General features: G+C 41.6%; 1 protein-coding gene across 5 annotated transcripts in view; it reads left to right on the top strand.

The window, feature by feature from the left end:
• TLE1 (TLE family member 1, transcriptional corepressor) overlaps window positions 1–27844 on the top strand; it is a 592599-nt gene that overhangs the window by 137162 nt on the left and 427593 nt on the right. For all 5 annotated transcript variants that reach the window (XM_044060888.1, XM_044060886.1, XM_044060887.1 and 2 more), the window contains one exon: window positions 15776–15850. In XM_044060888.1, the coding sequence (XP_043916823.1) occupies window positions 15776–15850 (75 nt within the window). The remainder of the gene's footprint in view (window positions 1–15775; window positions 15851–27844) is intronic.

The raw sequence follows: 27844 nt of genomic DNA, 5'->3' as shown, positions 1-27844 counted from the left end.
TTGCTTTTTACTTTGGAATAGAAAGTCATTGGTCTTGGCTGTGTACAGACACGTTTTCCTAGCAAAATTTCGAAGGCATTGCAACTTATCTTGGTTGCTTTCTATTTCATGTTGGCGGTTCACTCCTGAGCTCTAAAATTGTTTTCTTTTTCTTGTCTGGGTTTAATGCATTAGCAGGGCTTGTGGTCCAAATGTGTTGCTTAAGGTCTGGATGGTCTAGACCCTAGCCATGCAACACTGAGAGTTTAGTATGTTGATTGCCACTCCATTGATGAGTACCCTACTGTAGTAAATTTGTAGGTACCCATCCAATCAACAAGGCAGAGCTTTGAAGGAAGATTGTATGTTACGTTATTTGTGATGCAGTGCAAACTTGTTCAGTTGTTAGGGTGGTCATTTGAGTATGGAAACTCTCTACCAAAAAGATTGTTTATGCTGCCGTTAAAGTTGAGGTCTTTGGCTTGAGTAGTTTTACTATTACCATTTCTTCTGAGGTAGAAGAGGCCTACCTAGTAGGACAAGATTTTTCACAGATTAGAAATTGAGGCAGAGATCACCACAAAAGGGCTGGTTTGAAAAGGGGAAAGCCAAGAGGGATTTTAGGCTATCTGTGTAGCTAAGGGAGTCTAGTCCTTTTTTTTTTCCTTGTCCAGTTAGAAAACGTTACAGTCTTTCTGTTTGAAGAGTTAGATCCATCCCAAATGATGTGTTTTGTACTGTGAATGACATGGAGAGGAAGAAATGCTGGGGAGTTGACATCTTGAAGATACATTTTGTTATTTAACTGGACAAGATGGAGGGATATCGTTTAGGTTCATAGGTTCATACTAGGCTATCTGCCCTAGGGCATTTATAAGCCTAGCTAGAGTGTATGTGGCTTACACCACCCCTTAGGATGAGAATACTACGCCCTTTTAGGGTTTAGTTTACTATGCCTCTGTCTAGTAGTGACACAGAGATGACCCCCGGGGTAAACCTACAATCTCCCATCCACTCATCGAGATTTCTCTTGAATAGAGTCAGTGAGGGGCTCTGCCTAACATGGACTGGGATTCTGTTCCAGAGTGTAGGGAGCCTCTGGGTTATGAATCTGTCCCTCCAGCACGTTCTATTTATTTCTGTGTTGAGGTTTAAGTCACTTGTTCTTGTGGCTCTGATGGATTTGGATTTTATGAGGTGGAGCATGTCCATTAATTCAGGATTGAACATGGCCTTGATACTTGATGCTTAAAGGAGTGTTAATTTGTCAACAAAGGTACCTAGATCTTTAATGTCTGTGTCTATCTTAAGCTGTGTCTTATGTGGTAATTGGGTAGGAAAGGTTTGTTTTCCAAAGTGAAATGCACTGTATTTGACATTAAGCTCAAGGCCATTGTTGATGCAGTCTTTGTTCTGAAAGGGGACTTGTGTAAGGTGGGTTTGCCCATTGAAGAGTCTATCATTGTCAAACTTGGTTAACTGTAGACCTTTGATACTTGCTTTTCACATCGACAAAGTGGATGACAAGGAGGTGGGGACCTATGACAGGGCCATGCAGGATACCACTTATAATTGTTTTTAGATGAGACAATACCACCAACTCTTACTGTATGCATTTTGGTCCATGAGCCAGTTTGCAACCCAATGGGTAATGTGTTGAAGTTTGTGTGCAGACTAGTGGGGTTTTCAGGAGTGAAAGCATGGAAAATTGTGTTTGAGTCTTTAGTGAGGTTCAGATGCACAGTATGGATAGCATGGCTCTTCAGCATCCATCAGGTTTTCAGAAATCAGCCTAAGAAGACCAGCTCTACCTTTTACAAATCTGAATTGGCTGTGGTCGATGAATTGTTTTCAGTTTTTTATAAGGCTTCCCAAGATACAATCCATGACTTTTGTAGATGATGATGATGGGTAGGTTGGGTGATGTCTGTCAAGGTTTGTGGTAGATCTGCCTTTGTAAAGTGGCATCATATTTGACATTATCCTGTCATCTGGTCTGTACCCCATAGCTGAAAAGGTTTAGGAGAGGTTCTGCAGTTTTGTACTATGAGCCAACTTGGTATATTGTTTGGATCCTAAGAGGTTATTGCTTTTGTAGAGCATCTAGAATTTAGTCCATAGTGATTTTGGGGAAAGGGAGAGTTTAGTGATTCAAGAGAGGAACACAGGTGAGAGTGGGAGTGGTGAAATGTGAACTGATTTTGTCAGCTAGGACTTTGGTATTGGAATACATAGTGCTGTTCAGTTTGCGTACCAGACAGTGTTGTGCACTACTGTACATTCTCCTAATTTAGTTAAAATGGATTTATTGTTACCTGGTGTAAGTGGCTACTTTTATTTCATATCCTATCTTAGTCTTCTAGATGTTATGCTTGAATTGTTGGTCTGCCTAAATACTTTTGCTGTGAATGATGGGGAATCTTTTTTTTAAATGAAGCAGCTAGCTTTTCTCTTATTTTGAGTTTCATTTTTGGGGAATTCTGCAGCTGGGATTTGTTTTTGAATTTCTCATCATACTTGTGCTGAATGGGATAGAGTTCCCTGTACATCTGCCTTAGTGATGAGTTCATTGTGTGTCGGGGGAGGGGGGAGTTGGTCTGAAATTCTGCTGGCTCCCTCAGACAGAGATAGTTTCAGAGTAATCTCTGAAAGAGGTAGAGTTGCATGGAAAGATAACTAGTTTTGAGGGTAAAACCTGCCAGTTTTGGTCAAGCAGAAAATTACGTTAGTATGGATGCTGGTAGACGCAGCATTTTGTAAGGAAGAGAGACGTGTGTCTGGTCACTTCTGGTAAGAAGTCGTTGCACACTTGGATCAATGAGCTTGGCACTTATAGGAACTGAGTGTTTGTTGTGCAAGTTTTGCCATTTAATGGCCAAGTAGTTAGTTAGCCAGATTAGCATATTGAGATTAATATGTAAAACATTCATCTTAATCAGGGTAGTTGTCATGGTCACTGGGAGACATTGAGAGGGACCTCTATTTGCAGTAATGTGACAGTTGGCATTTAGTGTGACTGAGATGTGCAGGAGTTCCAGAGTTGCAGGTCATCCATGGCGAGGTAGACTGCTCTGTCAGTTATTGCATTTCATGCTGACACAGACTGGATTCCTCTGGGATTGCTGCAAGTTATCCAATTGGTGGAGTTAGTTTATTTTGGAATTGTGGCATCATTGTAAGAGACAGTAAGAATACTGCTCAAGGTGAGTATGTTTCCTGTCTCTGATGCAGAAATGCATGGTTAAGCTCTCCATGCATGTATCAGTACCAGGGTGCAGCATCTAAAGTCATTCACCCTGATATGGACAGCTACATGGTGATATTCACATTTGGGGTGTGGGGTGGTATGAAGGGTGTTGGCCACCCCACATATTGTGGTAGCAGAAGTAGGGCTATTAATGTAGTTTTGCTCAGCCTGGTGAGTAGAGTATCACTGTGTGTGACTGTAGAGTCAACTGTGGCTAGTACATTGCCATATATGGCTTCCACCTCTGGAGATCTTTTGGGATGTGGGCTTTGAGCCAGGGACAACATGTGGATGTTCTTTTTATCTCTGGGTTGTTTGTACTTAAAATATAAGGGATAACAACTTCATGACAATTTATGGCTAGGCTTCTAAATATCCACTCGTATACGTAGCCTAGTAAGTACCTGTGTGTGTGTGTGTGTGTGTGTGTAGTGTTCCTCCTGAAGTTTGTCTAAGTAATGTTTAGGATGCTTGGATGGGGATTTCTATGCAATCTCTATATAAGCTGGTCTAGTATTTGCTAGCTGTAAAGATGGCAAGTAGTTTGGAATTTCACTTAATATTTAAGCCGTTTACATCGCAAACACACTGTACAAGGTTTGATTCTCACCTTTGAGGAGAAACTGGCTGGGCTTAAAATGGCCTGCAAGAGCAGCTAACTAATAGTTACCTATGAATGTATGATGGTAAGCTATTTACTGGTGTATGTATGTATGTATGTGGACCTTTTCATAAGCTGGGCTCAGTGCGGGATCAGAGCACAGGGTTGCATCAGTAAACAAGATGCATTTGCTACACTTAATCTGTCTGTAGTACAAGCAGAATAGGAACAGAATGGGACAAAGCAGATTAGTTACTAACTGCTTAACGTGGTGGTTTCCCACAAAGATAGAAGAGAAGGGGAGCCATGGTTTCAGCAGTGGCTCTTCTGTTGACACTACCAGCTCTCACTGAATCCACACCCCCTATCCTCTTCATTTTCCCTTCTGTTACAGGAGTTGTAAAGTGGAGACTGTTTAGGTTAAGTGAAGAGACGTGTCTGTTTTAAAAGCATTGGGAATACCTTATATGGAATTACTTGCATTGGTAGCATATTTATTTTTTATTTTTATATTAGTCATGTTGGTCCTTTGCATGTAGTTCCAGCATTAGTAGTTTCCAAGAATACCAAAACACATTACCAGTCCAGACAATTGCATATGAACTGCAGGAGGAGGCAGTTACTGCTACAATAATTGTAGGTCCTGAAAATAGCACTCTGCAAATATCAAAGATTGAAGCATTACTGATTGAGTGTACTTTAGTTGTACCCTGATTTGGGAATGTAGCCAATTTCTGTCATGGTATGAAAATTACTAACCATTTGAAGAAATTTGAAAAGGTAAATGTGCTCAGGAGGAGTTCAGAAACTTTAACTGTTGATTGAAATAGAGCTTTGTGCATCATAGGGCATTTTAAAAAGATTATATCTAGCAATATTCTGAGAGTGACTGGGTGATTTACAGACTCAAAAAAAGAAGTATTTTTGTTTTCTTATTCTGATTCGTTCACTATAGGATGTTAGTTAAGTGACCTAGATTCAAACTGCAGCTAGCCCACTGTGGTATAGCAGTGGGGTTTTCTCTCTGATGCTGTCACCTTTGTTAGAAGAGACTTGCATTTTACTTTTTTTCTTACACACATCTGAGTGATATTGAAGCAGTAGAGTTTGATGGCATACTATTATTTAAGTAGGGGTGTTCAGGTGCCCTTTCTTTAAATTGTAGTCACTCTTCTCGATGCACCAACTCTTAGGGGTTGCATATCTTTCCTTTCGTGATAAGGAGATGGCTTGAGTTGTGGGAGGGGCACAAGAAAAAGCATTGAGCTTCAGTAGATGAGCTCTTTTATAAAGTTGCGTTCTGTCCTCTGTCAGGAGGACCTTTGGTAATGTTGTCAGCAGAGGACCTTGGGTAATGTTGGTGGGATTTTCTGCACACTTCCTGAAAACTCGTGTAGTATTTTGCCAGGAAAGTAATGTTAGCCCCATTGAATATGCCACTGTATAGTGAGGTTCATTTCATCACATTTTGGTGTACTAAAACTGACATGGTGAGGTGCCTTTATCTGGAAAGGATCTTTCATTATTACTGTGTTGAGCACAGAAGCCACTTCAGAGTTTCTGAGCCCCACATCCCATTTTGCTCGTCTCTTAGGTGTTTTATTGTATGCTCGAGGTATGAGGTATTTGCAGCTTTGAAGAAGTGTTATATGTTTGTATGTTGTGTGTGGAAGAGGTGTGAGGAGTTCAGTACTTTCACAGCACCACTGTTATTCTTTTGTGTCAACTCTCTTTTCAGAGCATACACTCATGTATTGGTCGCTACAAGTCACTATCTGTCTAGAGCACTTCAATATATTACTTTATGCATACATAACTCTGCTAGGTTTTAATTACTCAGAAGGGTGGAACCATTCTGTAGCAGATTTTACACCTCTTAGCTTTACTAATGATCCATACAGATGCCATTTTAACAAGGTTTATATTCATATAATTTACTGTAGTAGTCCTTAGTACTGGAACATCGGCTGCAAAAGTTTGACATCTGGCATGATTTCCAGAGCTCATCGAGTCACACTTCCCACTCTAGGCTGTTCAGATTTCCACTTTTGGTGATGTCAGTTCATTCTCTGTATAAAACTGGAACCCATTCATCCTATTTTACGTCTTTTGGACCATATTTTCAAGTGCGTGTACCTTTTTGTCACATGCATGGCCCAGAGCTGATTGGCCTGCTCCAGATCTCAGTTCACATAAATTGCTAGTTTGGAGCATTTTTCTGTTTATTAGTGCGTAATTCCATACCTGAGACTTGCATTGTATTTTTATTGGGGTCAGAAGTCTGATTATGCTTTTGAGCTTGTCTACGAAGAACAAAGGCAAATGCTGTTACGGTAAGCATATAATACTTAAGCTGACAACACAAAGGCCAAGAAATATCTTAGGTCCTAAACATAATGTTGAAAGCTTTAGAGTTTTTGCTAGAGAATCACTCATGAAATGCTCAGAAGGAGGAAACATCCTATGCAAAACTGTTGTCAGGAGTAAGCTCAAGACCTTGACTCATACTAAATCTTCCATAGTATCTTCCAGTTTGTTCCTCACCTCAGTTGTCCTCCCTATGAAATGTTTAGAGAAGCAACATAAGGAAAAGGTAACCAGGGAGTCGAATACGAGTATGGCATCTGAAATCCCGTGTGGCTTGAAGATGTGGATTCTAGTTTGGCAAGTAACTACAAAACACCTAAGTATCTTGGGTGTTTGAGGCCCCTGGTGAAGTCCCTTTGGAAGATCCTATGCCTGCAGATTAACCACCCTCTCAGTGCAATGCCCCCAAGTAGAATTTGGTCTTGATGCTCCACTTTGGGTATACATTGCTGTAACTCCTTTCATAATTTCAAAAGAGGAGCAGGGTTCACACATGATTTTAGTGGGAGAGGATCTCCTGGTCAAGAACCCCAACCCCTATTCTAGTCCTAGGCCTCTAAAGTAGTTGCCTGATCAAGACAATACAAAAACTGAAGTACTGTATGTCCACATCTAGCTCCTTGCAGTCACTTAGGCTTCAGGTAAGTGGCATCTCCTCCCCTCTAGGCTGTTTCTTGAGGATAGACCACCTTGCTTGAAGAGGTATGTCCATGTCCTGCAGGGCTTGCAGTCAAGTGCAGATTAGCCTTCATTGTTTGGACCTCTGTCTGCTATGAGCAAGAGAGAACTCTTTCTAGAAGGGAAAGATGAAGTCTCCATGAGCGAGAATAATGAGTTTGACTGCTAATTACAGATATCTGCTCTCCCTAGGATATGACATGTAATGGTGACATATCCTAGGGTGTGACATGTCTCTGACACCATTTATTTGGCTTCATATAAGGAGATGTTGCCTTATGCCCAGAAGAGGAACTTTGAATTGCTGGACCTAAATGCCTTTAATTTTGTAGCAATTTCCCTAGTCTTGAGAAATCTGGAAGATGCCTCCATAGATGCATAGCCACTTGAATGGAAGCATGCACTGAACCCCATGTCCCTTAATAGCGTGATAGGTTTTACTTGGTTTAGGAGTTTATAACTTCCTTTATAAAAGCCCTGTGATGAATTCTGTAATGGTATCTGTGAATGTGGAGGTGGGGTTCAGAATTGTTTTCTCTTCCCAGTACTCTTTCCAGTAGCAGAGAAAGCAGGATGCTGGAGACGTGACCAACTGTCATATTGCTGTTCTTGATCCGAAGAGGGAGAAAAGTGTAGAGGTTGTCAGATGTGGATCTGTGGGCATAATTATTGGACCCCACCAAGAAAGTCAGGTGGCTAAGCACTCCCAGTGTGTCTGTGATGGTGTAGATGCAGCATCCAGGATGGCAACCTCAGGGCCTGTTGGCTGAGGCTGGAATACCTCACAAAAGATTTTAAGGAGCAGTTCCTTGATGTACCCTTTGACAAGGGCCCATTGTTTGGGAACAGCACTAATGAAGTAATCAGAAAGAGGGGCGAAAGTGAATACTGTGCTGTTAGTGATGCAGATTTCCACTTTCCAATGCTATGTCATGACAGGAGCAGCCCACCAGTCTGTATCCTACCTCTTGTATGAAAGGAAAAGGTAAGCGGGTGAAGATAAAAAGGACTGGTACAAAAAAAAGTTTTCAAGGAGACTAGAAGGGGGAGCCTTGTGACATTGAGTGCTCAGTTATCCAGAGGGAGCAGCCGTGACTACATAGGTTCATAGGTTCACACTAGGCTATCTGCCCAAGGGCATTTATAAGCCTAGCCCAGAGTTTTGTGGCTTTCGCCACCCCTTTAGTTTGGAGGATACTATGCCCATTATTTTGCTGTGCCTCTGTCAAGCAGTGACACTGAGATAATCCCTGGGGTATATCTGCAGTATATCTTCTCCTTCCCCTCCTCTTAGAAACCTCTGTCTACTTAAGAAATGGCGGAAAGTATTTGATTACACTGTAGCTCTGCATGTAAATTAACTGCCTTTGGTAGTGCATTAAATGTTCTAAATCTTGTGGATTCAAGTCCCTCTAGGGTTGTTTTAGTCTGGCAGTTGGTGCACATGAGTAAAGCTCTGACTTGTTGATGAGCTGTTAGAGGGTTTGACTTTTTCCACTTTGTTTTGCCTACTGTGTGATCTTCAGCAAGTCACCCAGCCAGATGGTGCTTTGGGAATCTGGCCTACAGTCCTTAATGGTCTCATGGGCTGCATGTCTATATTAATTATCTATGAACCTGTAACACATTCTTAAGAAACTGGGAAAGTATCACATGAGGCAAGTGATGGCTTCAAACAATGTCTTATGGTGAAAAACTTGTGCCAGGGTAGGACCAAAACAATATGTTCTTGTGAAGGCTTTACGTAGTACTCCGGGTCTGTGGAGACACAGATCTTCAAAATTAAATGTCCAAATCAGGGTCCTAAATTTCAAGATGTGGAGGTTTACTCAGCCAAGATGAATGTGTCAAGCAGGAACTGTCTCAGGAGAATGGTGAAAGGGCTCTGCAATCCACCATTGAGAGTTTTCTAAACTTAGGATATTTTTTGTCTACATCTTCAAGTCACCTTTCACTCCCTCTTGTTTCTGGGGTCTTTACTGGATTGCAACAGTATAGGACCTGTGTCCCTCAGGACAGATACTCTGGCATAAAACAAAAGGTGGTAGTCACATCCCTGGAAATGTGTTAGTCACTGGGATTCATTTTAATGTCCCTCTGGCGAGACTGCACATGAAGTTCAGTACTGCTGAAGAGCAAACCCTAGAATGAGCATGCTCAGTTAGTGGAGGAGGTGAACTCTGTACTGCCTTCCGTAGAATGGATGGCCATTTTAGCTCCTTTGTAAGCCAGACGGAAACAGGGGGTGCCCTTCAAAAAAAGCCCCACAATGAGACGATAACCGTAGATGCTTCAGATCTAGGCTTTGGAGCACACTAGGGACAACAAGGTGTAAGGTGTTTGGGATGAAGCTCAAAGGCAGAAGTATACATGTTTAAAAGATGTAATAGCTTTGATCCAGGCCTCAAAATTTTCCAGCCCAAGTGGTAAGAGACAATACCATTGAGACGTGGTACAGTATGTGATACAGTGGTACATAAACAAGGTGGCATGGAGAAAGAGACTAGTTTGTCATCTTTGTATTTAGTAGGCAGCTGCCTGGCCTTCAGTACTTTTCTAAATACTATGGGCTAAACATTATTTGCAGAGCAAGTGCTACTGCAGTTTTTCAGAGGTTGTTGTAGTCCAACCCAACCAATTTTCTAGCCTTAGAACTGTGGGAATTGTCAGTAGTAAAGACTAATGCAACAGTAATCTGCTCAAAGAACATAACATATACTGTGGGAAGAAATAGCCAGGGAGTTATGGCTAGGCTTGTATAGGCCCTAGGGCTGATAGCCTAGTCCCAACCTATGAACTCAGTTATGTAAAAAAAAGCTTGCCATAATAGTAGGTGTTTGAGTAGATCACTTGTAGTACTGGTTCTCTCCCACCGTCCTTTTTTCCTGGGTATTCTGGGGCCATGTGAGTGTGCCCTATCCATATGTGACTATGCATTCTTTCTATTTCTCTGTAAGGGTCTCAGACATGCTAAGGTCTGTGGATTTGGGGGAACTCCTTTTCTCTATATCCCTAGCTCAGAGAATGTTCAGATATGCTCCGGTTTACTTAGAATCCTTGGAAGGTGGGTCTATGCCAGAGGCATAGAGGGGATAAAGCCCTGAGTATTTCACAGGCAATCTAAGTTCAGTTAGTGACTCAGGAAATTGATTGCACTGGCATGGGAGAATAAGTGTGGCCATCCTGGTGGTAGTGGTGGGAGTGGGAGCAGGCTACACCCATCCAGAAGCCATGTGAAGAGGGATGACATTGCATTAAGTATTTGTGTGCGGGCTTACAGCTCATTAAGCCACCACTTGGTGATGGGCCACCATTAGTCATTCCATGAAATTGTGCATTTGCACAGTGGAGGACAGTTAGGAATCCTAGCAGTGATGCTGGTAGTCTGTCGTCTCCCACCCCCAGAGACTTGTATAAAAATATAGCCATTGCCTGGATGCCGGTAAGAGCATAAACTACCTGATATCTGCCTGAGTAACAGCCCGTCTTGATGGCTTCTGCTTCAGAGAATCTGTTTGCTTAACTGCCATTGGTGGATGTATTGACTCACGTCAGTAGGGGAAGCATGATGGTAGGCAGAGAGGGGAAGTACCTAGAAAACAAAAAGACTGCTAGGATTCCTATGACCATGCCTTTGGATACAAAAATCCAGATTAGGATAAGTAACCAAACTGGTTTCAAGTTGAGCTGTCTTGTCTATTTAGACAAGAGCCACCTCCTGGAGGAGTAAGATAGCCAAACGTAGTTTTCAGAGGTAGTTTTCAGTAGTAGTATTCCTTGGACGGAGTAGCCTTCTTGTTTCATATACTAAGTATGTGAAACAAGTTCGGGTCATCCCCGGCGGAGCAGGAAGGCTTGTTAGCCCCCTCATCCAGAGCATGCAGATTGTGTACGTTATTGAGCACTGAACTTTCATATCACCTTCACTAGAAGTTTGCTCTGCATGTACATTCTTGTTTACAAAAAAGAAAAAAAGCTTGCTGGTATGACTTCTTAACCTTTATTCACTTTCTGAATGTCACATTGAATTCAAAAATATTCACTTTTTGCACTCTTTGTAGCTTTGAAATTTTATTAAAAACTTGTTCCAGTGGGACTTCTGAAGTATAATTAGCACTTGTAAAAACCTCTGAATGTACATCTACAGAAACCATATTGAACTGACATCCACTGCATTGCAGTTAAGGGGGAGTTCAGTGGAACATTTTCTGAAATATCTGTCCAAATTGCATGGAATTTGGCAGCTCTTAATTTTGTCATTCAATGCCCGAAGAAAAATCTTTACCTTTGCCATACAAAACTTCATGAATTCCCATGTAGGAACTGGCTGTAAAAGCACTCTGGAAACTGGTTTGTCTGATCAGAATGACATGTCCCTATGTTTTCACCACTAACAATGCAGCAGTGTCCCTTTCATCTATAACTAGTGAAATCTTGAGGCCGTCATCGCCTGTGTCATCCTTCAGACATGAACTTAGGAAGGGCACAAAAGAATGTTGTGCAGTAGAAAGCGCGGACGAACCTGACTAAAGATGACTCACCTGACGCAAACTGGCATAAAGGGTAAGGGATCAGTATCCAATCCTGAGGTCTCATGGCTTGCGTATCTGCTGCTTTTTTTGTGTCCTATGCCCTTTTCTTGACCATTTGCTTTCTGGGAAGATGTTTGTACATTCAGGACTGGTCTGCTCTTCAGTGCAAAGGAAGAATCCTTACAGATTACTTTTAGGAATAAGTGCTGCACTTCCTGCCCTTCACTTTACAGAATGTCACAAGTGATGGACAAATGATCAAGACAGATGTGAAACACAAGAGAGACGTATGCTTAGTTCGGACCCCCCCCCCAATTGTTTTTTCATTAAGTTGCACATACTGACAAGGGTGAATCTGTTCTGGTCTTTGTCAGTGACTTCTTTCACTGAGTGATGCTATCAGGCATCTAACATCTAACCTCTGATGATGCTTTCACTAGTGGTTGAGCAAGAAAATCATTTTTTTTTAGCTTAGGGAAGTTTCTCAGCTTTAAAGTATTTTGTAACAAGTGAATAGACATCTGGATATGCAGTAGCCCCTACTCATGTACTTCCAATCAGGCATACAGGTGTAGGCTTCTTTACAGCTGCTTTTACTGCAACAGACCTAATTCGTGCAGATCCTGTCAGTGGATGAAGGATGTCTTTACAGTCTTCAGTGTTTTCTGGTTTACCCTGTACTACACCCTTTACTGAGATGTATATTAAGAAAAATATACTAATGATGCAGTAAAGCATTAATGTCATGAAAGAGCCATCTGTTAAATGGAATGTTTAAATAGGGGTTCTGTGCATCTCCTCTGGTGGTACTTTATGTAGAAGCTAAGCACTTTGACAGTTGTCAGTACAGATTTGTTTGTTTTTTATTCTGGCCAAATTCTTTCTTTGTCTCTCTGGATGACATGCTTTGTCTTTCTTCTAAAAGGGTAATTGAATTAATACAGCCTTCCTAGTTAAATAAATTCATAGAGGAGTTTCAAGGCTGTTTAATGTAATGATATGCATACCTTGTCGACACTCACTGTCTGATTTTACCTCCTTTCCTAGAGAGAGAGATCAGTACGTTTAGGTATAAAGGTAGCCATACTGCATCATGAAATCAGTCTCTTTTGACGCAGAGCCCAAAGCTGTATTCGTTGGTTGGTCCACACCAGAGAGAAGGGTCGTCGGACAACATAGAGACCCTGTTGAGAATTAACTGTCTTCATTTTAGTAAACAGATCCCAGACAGAGACTTTCATTCTGTGTGTTACTTGCCTAGACGTAGACCACGACGTCCCCAATTATTTCTGTGCACATTTTAATACAAGATCTGTTAGACTAGGGCTGAATTTCTACCAAAGTTCTTTAGCCAGCGACCTGTTCTTTCATAGTCTGTGGTGTCCATCTGTCACGGTGAACCTGCAGAAATCCAGCACCTCAGCAGCCCAAACGATTGTTTTCCTAGGGGCCTTTCTGGACTCCTCTCTCTAAAGGGCATTCCACCGTCAAGAGAGTGTCTCCTTTCTGTCGGATTATTTCCACGGGGTACAATTGAGGGATTGCATCTCAGCAAGGGAATTCCTGAAAGCTCTAGGATACATGGCTTCATGTATCCTCATGGTTTCCTTTGTCAGGCTACACATGAGGAAGCTCCAGTGGTACCTCAAGAATGTATGGTGCCAGAACTCACAGTCCCTAGAGACCCAGATTCCCCTGATCCCTTGCTTCAAACAAGAGTTCACATGGTGGGCGCAGACTTGCTCCCAGAATCAAGGCCTCCCCTTCAGATTCTCACCATAAGGTCAAACCCTTACCACAGACTCCTCAGAGACAGCCTGGGGACCTCACTTCCAGAACCTCCAAACCCAGGGAAAGTAGGATTTCAACTCCCCGGGCAGACATATCAATTGGTAGGAACTCATGATAGTACTAAAAGGTCTGATGGCCTTCAAGGAAAAGTGGGCACCAGGTGTCCTAATACAGACAGACAATACCACAGTAATGTGGCACATAAACAGAGAGGGAGGGACACATCCCTGTGCCATCTAGCAGTGTAAATGTGGGAAACAGCACATTCCATGGGTTTCCACTTCATAACACACTTCCTCCCAGGAGTTCACAACGATCTGGCAGACCATTTCAGCAGAAATCTGATGGACTCCCATGAGTGGCATCTGCATTCAGAGATTTTTCTAACCTTTACCCAAACTTGGGGTGTTCAACATGTGGACCTCTTTTCATCTGAGGAAAATGCACACCTACAAAAAATTCTGCACCAGGGACAGACAGGAGACAGCGTGGAAAACAGATGCCTTCTAATTCCAATGGACTCAGTTCTTCATTTATGCATTGCCCCCATTCCCCTTCTACCTTGTGTCCTTCTCAGAATAAGGGAAGAAGGGCCCAAGAGCAATTCTGATGGCTACAAACTGGCTCAGACAGCATTGATATCCCCTCCTTCTCGAGCTCACCAACCACACCCCATGGCTACTACTAGGGTAGATGTCCTCACCAGGAATGTGAGAAAAGTTGTCCATCCTAACCTGCAAACCCTCAGCCTTGCAGCTTGGATGATCCCACAACACCCAGCAGCGGTAGTACCCTAAGTAAACCGGTGCTAGACATCATCAAAGAATCTAGAAGGCCTAGCACTAGGCAGTCCTACTCAGATAAGTGGAAAAGTTCTCTATCGTGTGTAAAGATCTCCAATCCACACATTTCCAACATCGTGGAGTACCTGACTGGGCTACAGAATTCAGCCATTAAAGTCCATGCTTCTACCATCTATGCATACATGCATTCTCACCCTCCTCTCTTCTCCCATCCTGTCTTCAGACAGTTTCTTAGCAGAGTAATTCATATTAGATCCCCAGAAGGAAACCTACTTCTCCATGAGACCTTAACTTTGTGCTAGAGAAGCTGACCTTGCCCCCTTTTGAACCAGCAGCTTCTGCGGACCTAAAGTTTCTGACTTGGAAAACAGCACTGCTTCTGACTATCACTTCATCCAGGAGGGTTTTCTGAGTTGCAGGCCCCCATGGCAGTGGAATCTTTCCTTGCCCTCCACAGGGATATGTTCCCTCTCAGAACCAACCCCTCCTTTATGTCCAAGGTGGTTACTGACACCTCTCTTAACCAGGCCATCAATCTCCCTTCCTTCTTTCCAAGTCCTCAAAACAAACGGGAGAGAATTCTGCATTCCTTGGATATGCACAGATAGCTACACGTCTATCTTGGAAGAAGTCTGAACAGCTGTTCATTACTTTTGCCCCTGGTTCAGAAGGCAAGCCAACCTCTTAGCAAACTATATCCAAATGGATTTCCCATTGCATCTCTTTTTGTTACAGCTGTCATGGCAGACTACCTCTACTAGGGATCAGGGCACACTCCACCAGGGCAACAGCAACCTCTGCTCTCGTTATTAAGGGTGCCCCCACCAAGGACATTTTAGAATCTACCACCTGGTCCTCGGTGCATACCCTCACCAAACATTACCACTTAGCATCCTTTTGCAAACCTAGAATAGGCTTTGCCACTGCAGTCATGTAGAGCATCCTCCCTTCCTCCATCCTTTTTTAGCTTTGGGAATCTTCCCGATAGTCTGAACTGCAACAGTGAAACACGAAGAATATGGTATAGTTGTGTACACTTACCATAAATATAAATGTTTGAATGTATTCACATTTCTTTCACTTCCTCCTGCACCCCTTAGCGTAATATATAGGCTGTCCTTCTACAACTCGGCCAAGAGACCCTTGCTTGGTCAGGTTATCCATTGGATACCTCATGCCTTTGTAGGGCTCCTCCTAGTTGAGGGCAAAAAAATACTGATTTCATGACACAGACTGGCTACCTGTATACCCAGGTATACCGACATCGGTCAGGGTGTCTGCCAGCCTGAGAGCAGGAAAGAGTTTTCTCTGGTAGTCAGGCCGGCTGAGGGCTTTCACAGCAGGAAAGCCCAATAGTCAGGACTGCAATAGTGAATATACTCTAACATCTACATTTATGGTAAGTGTACACAACTGTACTTTCTGCACTTCTGTCCTCAGTTGTCTGCTGAACTTGGTAAGAAAAATTGTACTAGGTTTTCTTATTTTCCATTTGTCTCTCTCTAACATGTGAACTTACTGTGTGCTTAAACTTGTAGATTTTGATATTCTTTCCACACAATTTAATCGCTTCTTTTAGGACCCCCTTTGGAAACATTTTATGAGCTGGCATACATACCATTTGGAGTTGTTAGAAGGAAAGGAAAAACAGGCAACCAAGTCAAAATGTTCAGCTTTATCGTAAACATTATCCTTTGATATTACATGTATTTGATCATTTCTATGGTTTAAGTAAACATTTGCGAAGTGATTTTCATTTTTTTTTCTTTTAAAATAGCATCAACAACAGGTAGCCCAAGCAGTAGAACGTGCCAAGCAGGTGACTATGGCAGAGCTGAATGCTATCATTGGAGTAAGTGGTCTTCCACATTTTTTTCTTGTTTTAAATGTGTAAAATAATTTTGAGAGTCTTATTCTTTTTAAAGTGTTGTAGTAAAAGCAGGAAGTGCGTGGGACTTGCTTCCCTTGCACTGACACAGAATGTGTTCTTTTCTTATAAATGCACTTGTAAAAGCTATTAACAAAAATGGCAACCAGACATTGAGGTTGCGTGAAATGAAGACTAGGCTGTCATTCGTGCAGTACATGTACAGCAAATTGCTTGCTTATACTGTAGTTAGTGACTGGATGAGAACTGGTCTTAAAATCATCCAAATGAAAACAAGCTGCTGCTTTTTTCCACTGATCATCCATTTATGTTTTAGTGGTATGTCTCTGTAGTTTGCTCTAAACCAAAAAAAATTCTCCTACGTGTACGATGCAGTCATGCAGAGGTCCAGTACTGGAATGCAGTGCAGTTCACTGTTGGGTAGGTCCACTGTTCTATGCAAATGCACATGTGAAGAACATTAACAGCTTTCGTTAGAACAGTCTGCCAGTTTGGTTAATTGTTACAATTCTGTTTTGCCGGTGGTGTGAGATAATTTGTATGGTAACCTCTTTCCAGATGCTGAGACCGTGCATGACTATGTTACCAGATGAGAGCTGGTATGTTGGTAGTGGTGATTTTGTGGCCAGTTTGTATTCAGACTTAAAACTTCCACTTGTATCGTGTCATGTAGAACAGTTTATGTATGGAAGATCTTTCAGGGTGTTTCCATAGAGGAATAACATATGGGCCAACTTTGCTATATTTTTTTCACAGGCATTTTATCAGTATAACTTTTTTTTTTTGCATATACTTCTTAATATTGTTCTAAATGGGGGAGGTTCCCAATTGAAATGTCAGGACTTGAAATGCTGATTCCTGACTCATCAAAATAAAAAAAAAAAAGAGGTAAAACAAATGTTAAGCATCACTCTTTACCTTTTAAGTTCTTTTTTTTTTTGCAGGGGAGTGAGACCCCCCTCCCATTTAAATATACCACTTCCAAGATTGCCATATCTTGGAGAAAAGAGAATATTCTCAGAAATGGCATTAGCTAAAAGTATGGACTTGTATTTACTATTTAACCTAGACTTTAACATATGTTCTAAACTCGGTCCCAACCTTAAGTCTGCATTTTTTAGATTAAAACTGCACAATCCCATGCTAAAGCAACTTTGGCAAGAATGTCAGTGCAAAACTGTGTTACTTGGTGCTAATCAGTTAAATTTATATGCAAGTAGTGCATTTGTAAAATACACTTGCTGTCTTTTATATGAGCATATGAATTTCATCAGGACTCCAGTAGTTTTTATTTAACTGCATCCTTGAAACATCTAGGGCCCAAGTGCACAGCCCATGTGATTACACAGCTGAGCACTTATTACATCACAGCTGTATAGCATGTTTATGGAATAAGCAGGCAGAGTTGAAAGAGAATCACTTAAGACTGCTTCCTGTGTGTAGATTTCTTCATGTGAGAAAATGTGCAAGGACTGGGATGTGGCGCAGATACTTGGATGACTGTTGGGTAGTCTTGGGGTGGCAGCATGGATGGCTGGAAGACCTTTGTATCTCTTGAATAATAATGAGTTTGGAATACTTTTATTGGGAAAATCAATTTATTTAATGTTGAGAGTTCTTGGATGTCAGTGTAACAAAGGATGTTCTTCGTGTTTCACTGTTGCAGTCATTACATTTGGGTTATCTGCTGGCATGTTGCCCTCAGTCGGCCTGAATAACAAAGTCTTTGTGTCGGTTGCTGTCTCCTCTTCCATGACATCAGGTCGTCAGGGGTATAAAATATGCAGCTGACGCCAGTTTAATCCGTCTTTCTTGCCGCGTGGTGCCCAAAGCAGAAGCAGTTCGCAAGTGCCGGTCGGCCGACTCCTGAAATTTTCATTTTTGAGTTTCAGAACCAAAGTTTTCAAACTAAAGCTAAGTACCCCGTTGGGGAAACTTTTTCTTGCTCCTTACCGATGTCAGTAAAAGTTAATAATTGCTTTACTTGTGGGAGGCAAATACCTTGTGGGAGGCAAATACCTCATAAAGGGTTTTCATTTGTACTGTTTTCCTTGCCTAGGCCCTGATCACAACATGCTTTGCTGTCGGTTTTGTGCTAAATTTAACCAATGCACTATTAAGCATCTGCATATTTTTGCTTCTAAATATTTTGGTTCAAGATTTAACTACCCTGAAATGTCGTCTGTTAGCAATCCGACTACCGGAGTTCACAAAAAATGCATGGGAAAAGACAAGACCATCTAGGTCCAAAACCGATGAAGCTTCTCCTAAGCCAGTCGCCGGTTTGACGGTACTCAGTGAGGCACTTTCGCAGCCCCTGATACCAGCTACTTTTGAATCGCAGGCTTCTACCGAGACCCATTCAGAGTCTGGTATGCTGCGAGATTCGCAAAGTATTGAACCCGCGGATGTCTCTCCCTTGGATGTGTCCGGAGCCGCTGAGCAGGCACCGGCTTCTGAGGGAGTTTTCAGGCCTCAACATTTTTTATATTAAACCGAAGCCATAAACAAAAAACAAGGTCAAAAACAACTTCTATGTCTAAAAACCGACACATGAGCCACGTGCTCAGGCCCCTACGCCTAAAAAACAAATGATCAAAATGGCTGAGGATTTAATTACCTTGATCAGGGGTTCCCAACCACCCCTGCTAAGAGGCCTCTGCCAAGGCACTGATTATGAATCTTCAGATCAGGTTTCCATTTCTTCTGATCAGAAATTTTCTTTTCTACCTTATGAGGATTCTGATGCAGAGGAATCCATCCCATCTGCATCTCCTCCTGAGGATTACTCTTTTGGAGAGACTTTGCATACTTTAAGGGAACATTTTCACTGGGAGAGTCAGGACTTCTCTGAATCAAAAAAAGGCTTAGGGATTTCCTTCTTCCTCAGCATAGGCCTTTGCCAATACCTCCTGTATTAGATATGGTTGATGATGTGTTCTCGGAGTCGAGCATGGCTCCTGATTCTCTGCTTCCGGCTCTTAGTAAGCCAGACAGATATTACAGGGTTCCTGACTCCCACAAATTTCTTTTCAGAAATCCTGCTGCTGATCCTGAGACTATTTCTCAGGGTCCCAAGGGTGTTAAGGCTTCTACAGCAAAAAAACCCTATGCCTTCTGATAGAGATTCCAGGACTCTGGATAGATGGGGTAAGAAGGTTTGTACGTCTGCAACCTTGGCAATCAGGGCTTTAAACTGCCAGTTTCATATGCTTAAATATCAACAGCATGTTATGGGCTTACTGAAACAGAAAATTCTGTTGATTTCTGATTGTGTGGAAAATAGAGAGTTACAGGATTTATTGCATTCAGCATAACTGGTTGGAAAGCATACTTTGCAATGTGATTTTGATTCCTTGGAGGCCTCTTGTAGGGCTGGCATTACTGGATCTGTGATTAGAAGGCAAACCTGGCTCAAGGAGCAAAGTCTGCCTGATCATGTTAAAGCTAAATTGTTGGATGCCCCTTTGCAGCATGATACTCTCTTTGGTAATAAGGCAGAAGAGGTTTTAAAGAAAATGGAAGACAAAGCTAAATCAATCTATACAAACTGTAAAAGATTTCTTGCAAGTGCAGCCACCCAGGTTCAGTAGGCACTGGCCTACTAAAAAGTGGTCCTTTCCTGTGTCCAACAAAGAGGCAAACCCAGGCGCTCAAAAGGCTCCAGATATCAATCACAGGGATCTTACAGGTCAAAACAATGGGATGCCTCCACCTCCAAATCTGGAGGTAACAAAGCACAACCCTACAGTAAGCAGTCTCAATGACTTTCCTCTACCATCTCCAAGCACTTATCTTTTGGCAGCCCCCTTGGGTGGAAAACTAGCACTTCATGCTCAAAATTGGCAGTTAATTACCCAGGACAATTGGGTATTAAACATAGTATCCCAGGGGTACAGATTTAATTTCCATAATTTGCCAATTCCAAACAGATAACCGGATTTGACACAAAACCAGTGGGCAGAGGCCCAGAAACAAGTCATGTCCCTCATGGATATGGGGGCTATTCAACCGGTACCAGAAAAGGAAAAAGGACAAGGATTTTATTCAAGATTTTTCCTGGTCCCCAGAAAAGACAATTCATGGCGTCCAATACTGGACTTATCGATTCTGAACACGTTCCTGGACTTTCCAAAATTCAGAATGCTGACTTTACAACAGCTACTGCCTATGCTAGTCAAGAATGCTTGGTTAGTGACTCTAGACTTAAAAGAGGCATACCTGCATATCCCAATAAGGGAATCTTGCAGAAGATACCTCCGCTTCATAGCAGGTTTTTTGCATTACCAATTCTCTGCACTGCCCTTTGGCTTATCTGCGCCCAGGATCTTTACAAAGTGCCTGGCACCAGTAATTGCATTCTGCAGACAAAGAAACATTCAAATTTATCCTTATCTGGATGATTGTCTGATTCAGGCAGAGGACAAGGACACTCTTCAACATCTGGAGTTTGTAAAAAGGCTTCTAGCATGCCTAGGGTACACCATAAACAAAAATAAATCACAACTGGTACCCTCTCAAATAATTACATTCCTGGGTGCAAGCTTGAATACAACTGCCCAGATGGCTTACCTCAAGCCAGACAAACAAATGCAATTGACAACATACTTCAAACAAATGGCAACAAAAACCCAGTTATCTGCAAGACACATTCTGCAGGCTTTGGGGTTCATGGCATCCTGCATTCTACTAATTCCATATGCGAGACTGCATATGAGGAAACCAGTGGTACCTAAAAAGTTTATGGAGTCAACATTGTCACAGCCTGGAAACAATGGTTCCTCTCATTCCCTGCCTACAACAGGAGTTTCTTTGGTGGGCAGAGACGTCACCAAAACAAGGGACTGTCGCACTCTACCCCCTGCCACCCAAACCCTAACTACAGATGCATCAGACTATGCTTGGGGGGCCCACCTGGCAGGGAGATGCATTCAGGGCAAATGGAGCCCAAACCAAATGTATCTGCATATCAACCAGAAAGAAATGCTAGCTGTTCAGAATGCTCTGACAGCCTTCAAGGACTTACTTCATCCAGGACAACTACTGATAAAGATTGACTACACCACAGTTATGTGGTACATAAACAAGCAGGGGGGTACCCACTCCTACCCCCACTCAGGGCAAATGGAGCCCAAACCAAATGTATCTGCATATCAACCAGAAAGAAATGCTAGCTGTTCAGAATGCTCTGACAGCCTTCAAGGACTTACGTCATCCAGGGCAACTACTGATAAAGATTGACTACACCACAGTTATGTGGTACATAAACAAGCAGGGGGGTACCCACTCCTACCCCCTTTGCAGACTAGCCATGGCCTTGTGGAACACAGCCTTGACTTACCAAATACATCTTCAAGCTCAATTCTTGCCAGGAAAGCAAAGTACTCTGGCAGACATCCTAAGCAGAAATCTTATGGACCCACACGAATGGAAACTGGATCCACAAATCTTCAGCATGTTAACACAGAAATGGGGGAGCCCAGACATAGATCTATTTGCCTCTCCCCAAAACTATCAGTTGGACAAATTCTGCACAAGAACTCATCACAAAAAAGCATGGAAAGTGGATGCTCTATCCTTCAGCTGGAAAAACCTATCCGTCTATGCCTTTCCTCCTCTGCCTCTACTCTCCAAGGTCTTACTAAAAGTCAGACAGGAAAAACCAAAAATGATTCTAATTGCTCTGGACTGGCCTCGCCAACACTGGTACCCACTTCTAAGGAATATGTCACACCTTCCTCCATGGTACTTGCCTCAAACACCTCATCTACTGTCTCAGCAGAACTATCAAATTCTGCACACTCTGCTCCAAACTCTGAATCTTGCAGCATGGCTAATCCAACTAATTATTCAAACCACATCTCTCAGTAAACCTGTGATGGATGTCATTTTGAAAGCCAGAAGGCCTAGTAATAAAACATATGCTGATAAATGGAAGAGATTCTGTGCTTGGAACCAAGCACAAGGAATAGACACAGCAAAGCCCAATATTCCTCAGATTTTACAATACTTAACTGAGATGCTTGACAAGGGCCTATATTTTTTCTTCAATAAAAATCCATGCCTCTGCCATCTCGACTCATTACAACACAGAGCCTCCCCTCTTTTCTCATCCACTGCTAAAACAGTATCTCAGAGGGGCCAAAAATTTAAGGCCTCCCAGGAGAACACCAACTCCTGCATGGGACCTCAATTTTGTAATGGAAAAACTCACCCTGCCTCCTTTTGAACCAGCATACTGTAGATATAAAATTTTTATCTTGGAAGACAGCTTTTCTTTTGGCAGTCACTTCAGCTGGAAGGGTTTCAGAACTACAGGCTCTCATGGCAGTGGAGCCTTTCATTATATTTTACCAGGACAGGGTGGCCCTCAGGAAAAATCCTTCTTCTTTTATGCCTAAGGTGGTATCCGGTGTGGCTCTTAACCAGACCATTCACCTGCCAACATTTTTCCCAAATCCACAGAACAAAGGGGAGTGGATTCTGCATTCATTGGATGTACACAGACAACTAAGATTCTACTTAAACAGGACAAAATCTCTTAAAGTCCGAGCAACTACTGGTAGCATTTGCTGCAGGATCAGAGAGGAAGACTATATCAAAGCAGACCATTTCAAAATGGATAAGCCACTGCATTCATTTCTGCTATTTGCACCATGGTAAACCTGTGCCCAAGGGGATCAGATCCCATTCCACCAGGGTTGCCTCTACTTCAGCAGCTTTTCTCAGAGGGGTCCCACCCAAAGACATTCTAGAAGCTGCTACTTGGAGCTGTGTTCATACTTTCACAAAGCATTATCATTTACCTCTCTTCTCTAAATCCAGGGCAGGTTTTGCCACTGCAGTTATGCAGGGCCTTATAGCTGCTCCTAATGCTGTTTAGCTCCATCCTCCCATCCATAGCTGTGGGATTCTACCCAAATGTAGTGACTGTAACAGTGAAACACGAAAACATAGTACAGTTGTGTACATTTACCATAAATGTAGATGTTAGAGTGTATTCACTGTTGCAGTCTGGGTCACTATATACTCAAAAGCCTTTGTGGTGTATTTGCTTTTAGTTGAAGATAAATTTTATGTTTCTAAGGTGCATTTATATATAAGTTTATTTATATATTTTTGCTCCCCATTTGGGGGGCACCTAACATCTGGGGCAAGAAAAACTGATTAAAATGGTGTCGGCTGCATGTTTTTATACCCCTGATGACCTGACATGGAAGAGGAGACAGCAACTGATGCAGGACCCAAGACTTTGTTATTCAGGCCGACTGAACGCAACCTGCCAGCAGATTACCCAAATGTAATGACTGCAACAATGAATACACTCAAACGTCTACATTTCTGGTCAAGTGTATACAACTGAACTTAGAACCATTGTTACAAATCTTTACTGTAAACCTTTTTCCAAGAATTCATTGTTGCATGCTAACAGTTGCCACCCCAGACATATAGTTAACAATATTCCTAAGGCCCAATTTTTTGAGATTGAAACGCATCTGCACCACATACAGAGATTTTGAGGTTGAAGCTCATAAACTTAAATCTAGATTTATAATCTAGGGGATACAGTGAATCTCTGATTAAACAAGCATATCATCATTCATCTTTAACACTGCGTCCTGATTTCTTGGAGGTTAAAGCAGTTAGGTTAATGGATGAATGTGGTATATTTAGGCCAATTACTTTTGGTACCAACACATTTATGGTCCAAGCTGTTGTAGCCAGACATTGACATATATTAAAGTCAGATCATTTTTTTGCACCACTATTGGATGATAGATGTAGGTTTAGTTACCCCAAAGGAAAAACTTTCGGAGAGCACTTTTCATAATATAAGAATATACACATAAGAAGGGATTTACCCATGAGAGGGGTGTGTCAGAAAAAACGTTAGTGGGTAGCACTTATTGTGGACATTGTAAATTGATATCTAGGACAAAATCCTTCACATCTATAAATACCCCCCAAGGTTTATGATATAAGACATTTAATAACATGCACGAGTGAATGGATTATGTACATGGCAGTATGTCAGTGTGGGTCCTTTTATGTAGGACAAAATGTATGTCATTCAAATGTCATGTATAATATCATTACATGTAGTGATATCAATGTGATATACATGAGTATCAAAGTGATATCAAATGCAAGTGTTCAAGTGGTGCAATTATATAAACATATATTAGTTCATAATTTTAGTTTTTTGGGTATTTTTGGGGGAGGTGGGGGTAGTGATCCTACATCTATGAAGGATTTTGAATAGGAAGGAAGAAAAGGCGATTGGTTGGTTGCATTTGTTTGTTTTTAATTTTAAACTCATTGGTGTTAATGATCATTGGTAATTATTAAATTAAGATATTTATAGTTGAGTAACAGTATATTTTACAGTTTTTTATTTTTTGTTTTTTGTGTAGTGGAGATGTTCAGGAGTTTAGATTATTTTCCATACAAATGTTTTCCATACAAAATTATGTATATGTACTTTTATGTATCCATAGTTCCAGCTGTAATTGTATTTGGTTAAAAATGTGCACATATGTTAATCTAACAGATGTGTAATAATATGTTTATGTGTGTGTTGTGTATAATATATATATTATGCTGTATGTATTATTTCTTTTCTATTCTTTTATTATATTATAATTATATTTTGAATATGCTATGAATATTAATATTGAAGATTTGGGGATTGTATAATGTGGAAAGTATATACAAATGTATGGTTAGTTTTGTATTAATACATATATATACAAATATATTTAAATACAGTATATATGTTTAACACACATTTGTGGAATCTGAAATGAAATTAATTGATGAGATGTTGATCTGCTCTTAAAGTTTTGTTTGCACACATCTTTTTGTTTTTTTGTGTGTATGTGTTTGTTTTGTTTGTGTGTGTGTGTGTGTGTGTGTGTTGTGTGTTATGTATATGTATATATATATATATATATATATATATATATATATATATATATTATATATATATATATATAGGGTATATATGTACTAGGCTATTGGCCCTAAAGCCTAGGCTGCCCTACCCCCTAAAAAAATTCCCAAGTGCCAAAATTATTTTCTGTTTTCCTGTGCCGAAAATCTAGCCTCCTAGAAGTGTCGGGGAGCGGGCCAATCTCCCATCCAATCTCCAATCATCAAGACTTTTCTTGATGAATGAGGAGCTCTGTTTGAGATAGGGGAAGTCTTTGAGATAGGAGTGGTGTTCTTCCCTATTATCCTATCAGTCCAGATTGGGATTATTATTAAGGTGAGTTCTCTGTTGCGTAGTTTGAGGTGATGAGGATTTTTAGGTGGAGAGCTGGTAAATTGGAAACGGTTTGTTTTATGTCTGTGAGAAGTAGAGAGATTTGTCATAGCTTGTAGGTTAGATGTGAGATATTGAGATGTGTAGTGCAGTAGTTTTGAGATTCTGTCTGTGTCTTTGTGAGGTATTTCTGTGGCCTTTCTAGTTGTGATAGATATCTGTGGTGTTTTAAGGTTTCTTGTTGGCGTTGTTGGGTCTATGAGGTGGGGAACAATGACCTCTCTAATGAGTGATGAGTGGAGGGGAACAATGAAGGTGGAGTTTCTGGATTAGAAACCTTTGTGATGACCACTCAGGCTGAGTCACTCCCAGCCCTGGTGTCTGTCTGCCTGTGAGGGGTTACCAGACTACATTTTCGGCGTTAAGCAGACTACCAGCTACTTCAGAGTTCGGCGTGCAGGAGACTTTTCCAAAGGGGATGACAATACACTTTTGTTTTTACCAAAGGGCGACAGGCTTTGACTGGAGGCATCCCCTTGGAGTTTTGACTTTTGTGCATCGTTAGGAGTTTAGGGAGGCCCTTTTATGTATCCTAGTTTGTTTGTTAGCCTTTACTTATTTAGTTAGTTTGCAGTCATCTGTTAGCCAGATGTCTTAAAGTAGAAGAAGGAACAGGAGTCTGCTTGTGTAGAAACCCTGTGGGACCCACCACTGACTGGTCTGGAGTCGGATTGTGAGTCACAGTGTGGGTTCTGGGTGTGAGCCAGTTGACAGGCATATCTATAATTCCAGAATGGGGGATGGTGTTGAAAGCCTTGGTGAGATCTAGATAAGCTGTGTGAACCACCTTACCCTCATATATGGCTTTGGTGACTGCTTCAAAGAAGTCAGTCAGGTTTGGGAGACATGATCTGCCTTTTACAAATCCGAACTGGGTAGGTTCCAGAGTTTGGAGATTACCAATGTCTTTGTTTATGACTTCCATGATGATATGTTCCATGGCTGTGCAGACCAGGCTCGTCAGGCTAATGGGGCGGTAGTTCCTGGGGTCTGTCGTGGCTCCCCCTTTGTGGAGTGGGATAACTGTCATGGTGCGCCATTCAGTGGGCACTAAGCCTGAGGTGAGGCTATGACTGAACATGGTACTTGGGTAGGATGCCAGTTCATTCTGTAGTTCGTGTAGAACGCAGCCTGGGATATTGTCAGGTCCCATGGATGCTGTGTTCTTGGCTTTGGAGAGTGTTGTTTACCTGTGCAGCCGTGATTACAGGAACTTTGCATTCTTCTGGAATAGAGATGGGCCCTCTAGGAGGTGAGAGGGGGTAAAGTTAGCCCTGAACCTATTTGCCAGGATGTTGGCAATATCAGTTGGTTCTGTATATTTAGTGCCATTGTGCTGTAACTCAGAGCAGATCTGAGTGTTGCCATTGAGATTCTTGACATAGCTATAGAATGCTTTGTGGTTGTCTTTAGAGTCAGTGGCAATTTTGTTTTCGTAACTAGCTTTGGAGGATTTTATGAGGGATCTCAGCTTCTTACTGAGGTTGACCAGGGCCATTCCTCCAGTCATGGGATTTTACTCTTTTTTGCAACAGTTTCTTTCCTCTGTTGTAGAATTTGTTTATGGCAGAGGACCACCAGATCGGCTTCCTTGTTTTGGAGGATAGCATTTTGGTTCTATTAGGGATAGCATGATCCATGCACTCGTGTAAGTGCTTATGAAGTGCATTTGTGTAGGATTCAGCAGTCGTAACTCTATTGTCCGTCTGCATGGGTGTCATGAAGTTTGCCACTTCTGTCTTAAGAAGTGTGAAGTTGGCTTTGGAGAAGTTTTTTACGGTGGTTTCTCTAATTGGGGGTGGGGGCGGGATGTGGATGCCTAGGGTGATTAGCTTGTGGTCAGATCTGACCAACGAGGAATTGACCTCTGGTGTGGAACACTGGTTGCCCATGTTGGTAATGACCAGGTCTAGGATATTACTGCCCCTGGTGGGGGTGTGAATAAGTTGATCCAAGGCATTGGAATTTATGAATTCCAGAAAACGTTGAGCAAAAGAGTTGGTACAAGAGTAGTTTTCCCAGTTAATGGTGGGGTAGTTGAAATCGCCCATTATTAGGGTGTTAGGTTGTACCCTAATACTTTCCAGTGTATCAATACTTTCCAGTGTATCAAGAAATGAGGAGTGGGAATCCTGGGGCATGGTGAGGGGTCTGTAGCAAGTCACAATTTGGATTGCGGTCTATATATATATATATATATATATATATATATATATATATATATATATATATATATATATATATATATATATATGTTTATGTTTATCTGTGTCTAATGTATATATTTTTTTTCTGCAGATATATTCCAGTATTTAACTTCTAACATTTTAGTTGCTAATTTCTCCTTTTCATCCTTCAGAACTTTCAATATCCTAGGTTCATAAGGAAGTACTAGGCTAGCCAGTTTTCCTACAAGAGTAAGAATCGAGCCCTATACCTAGTGTCTTTTAGGTAAACACTTCAATCATTATGCTATCCCCCAAAAAGAGCAGCCCATTCCCATATTGGGAATCAAAACCCTGGCTGCCTATTTGAAAACCAGGAATCCCAACTAATAGACGGTATGTGGGCATCCCTAATGCTAGATATAAATATAACAAACTGAAATGCACCACTCCTAATCCTCCTGTACT

Source organism: Protopterus annectens, chromosome 2.part0 (assembly GCF_019279795.1).
Source record: "Protopterus annectens isolate FY-2018-M chromosome 2.part0, PAN1.0, whole genome shotgun sequence".
Classification (NCBI taxonomy): Eukaryota; Metazoa; Chordata; order Ceratodontiformes; family Protopteridae; genus Protopterus; species Protopterus annectens.
The sequence above is the reverse complement of the archived record's forward strand: the minus strand, read 5'-3'. Positions and strand labels throughout refer to the sequence as shown.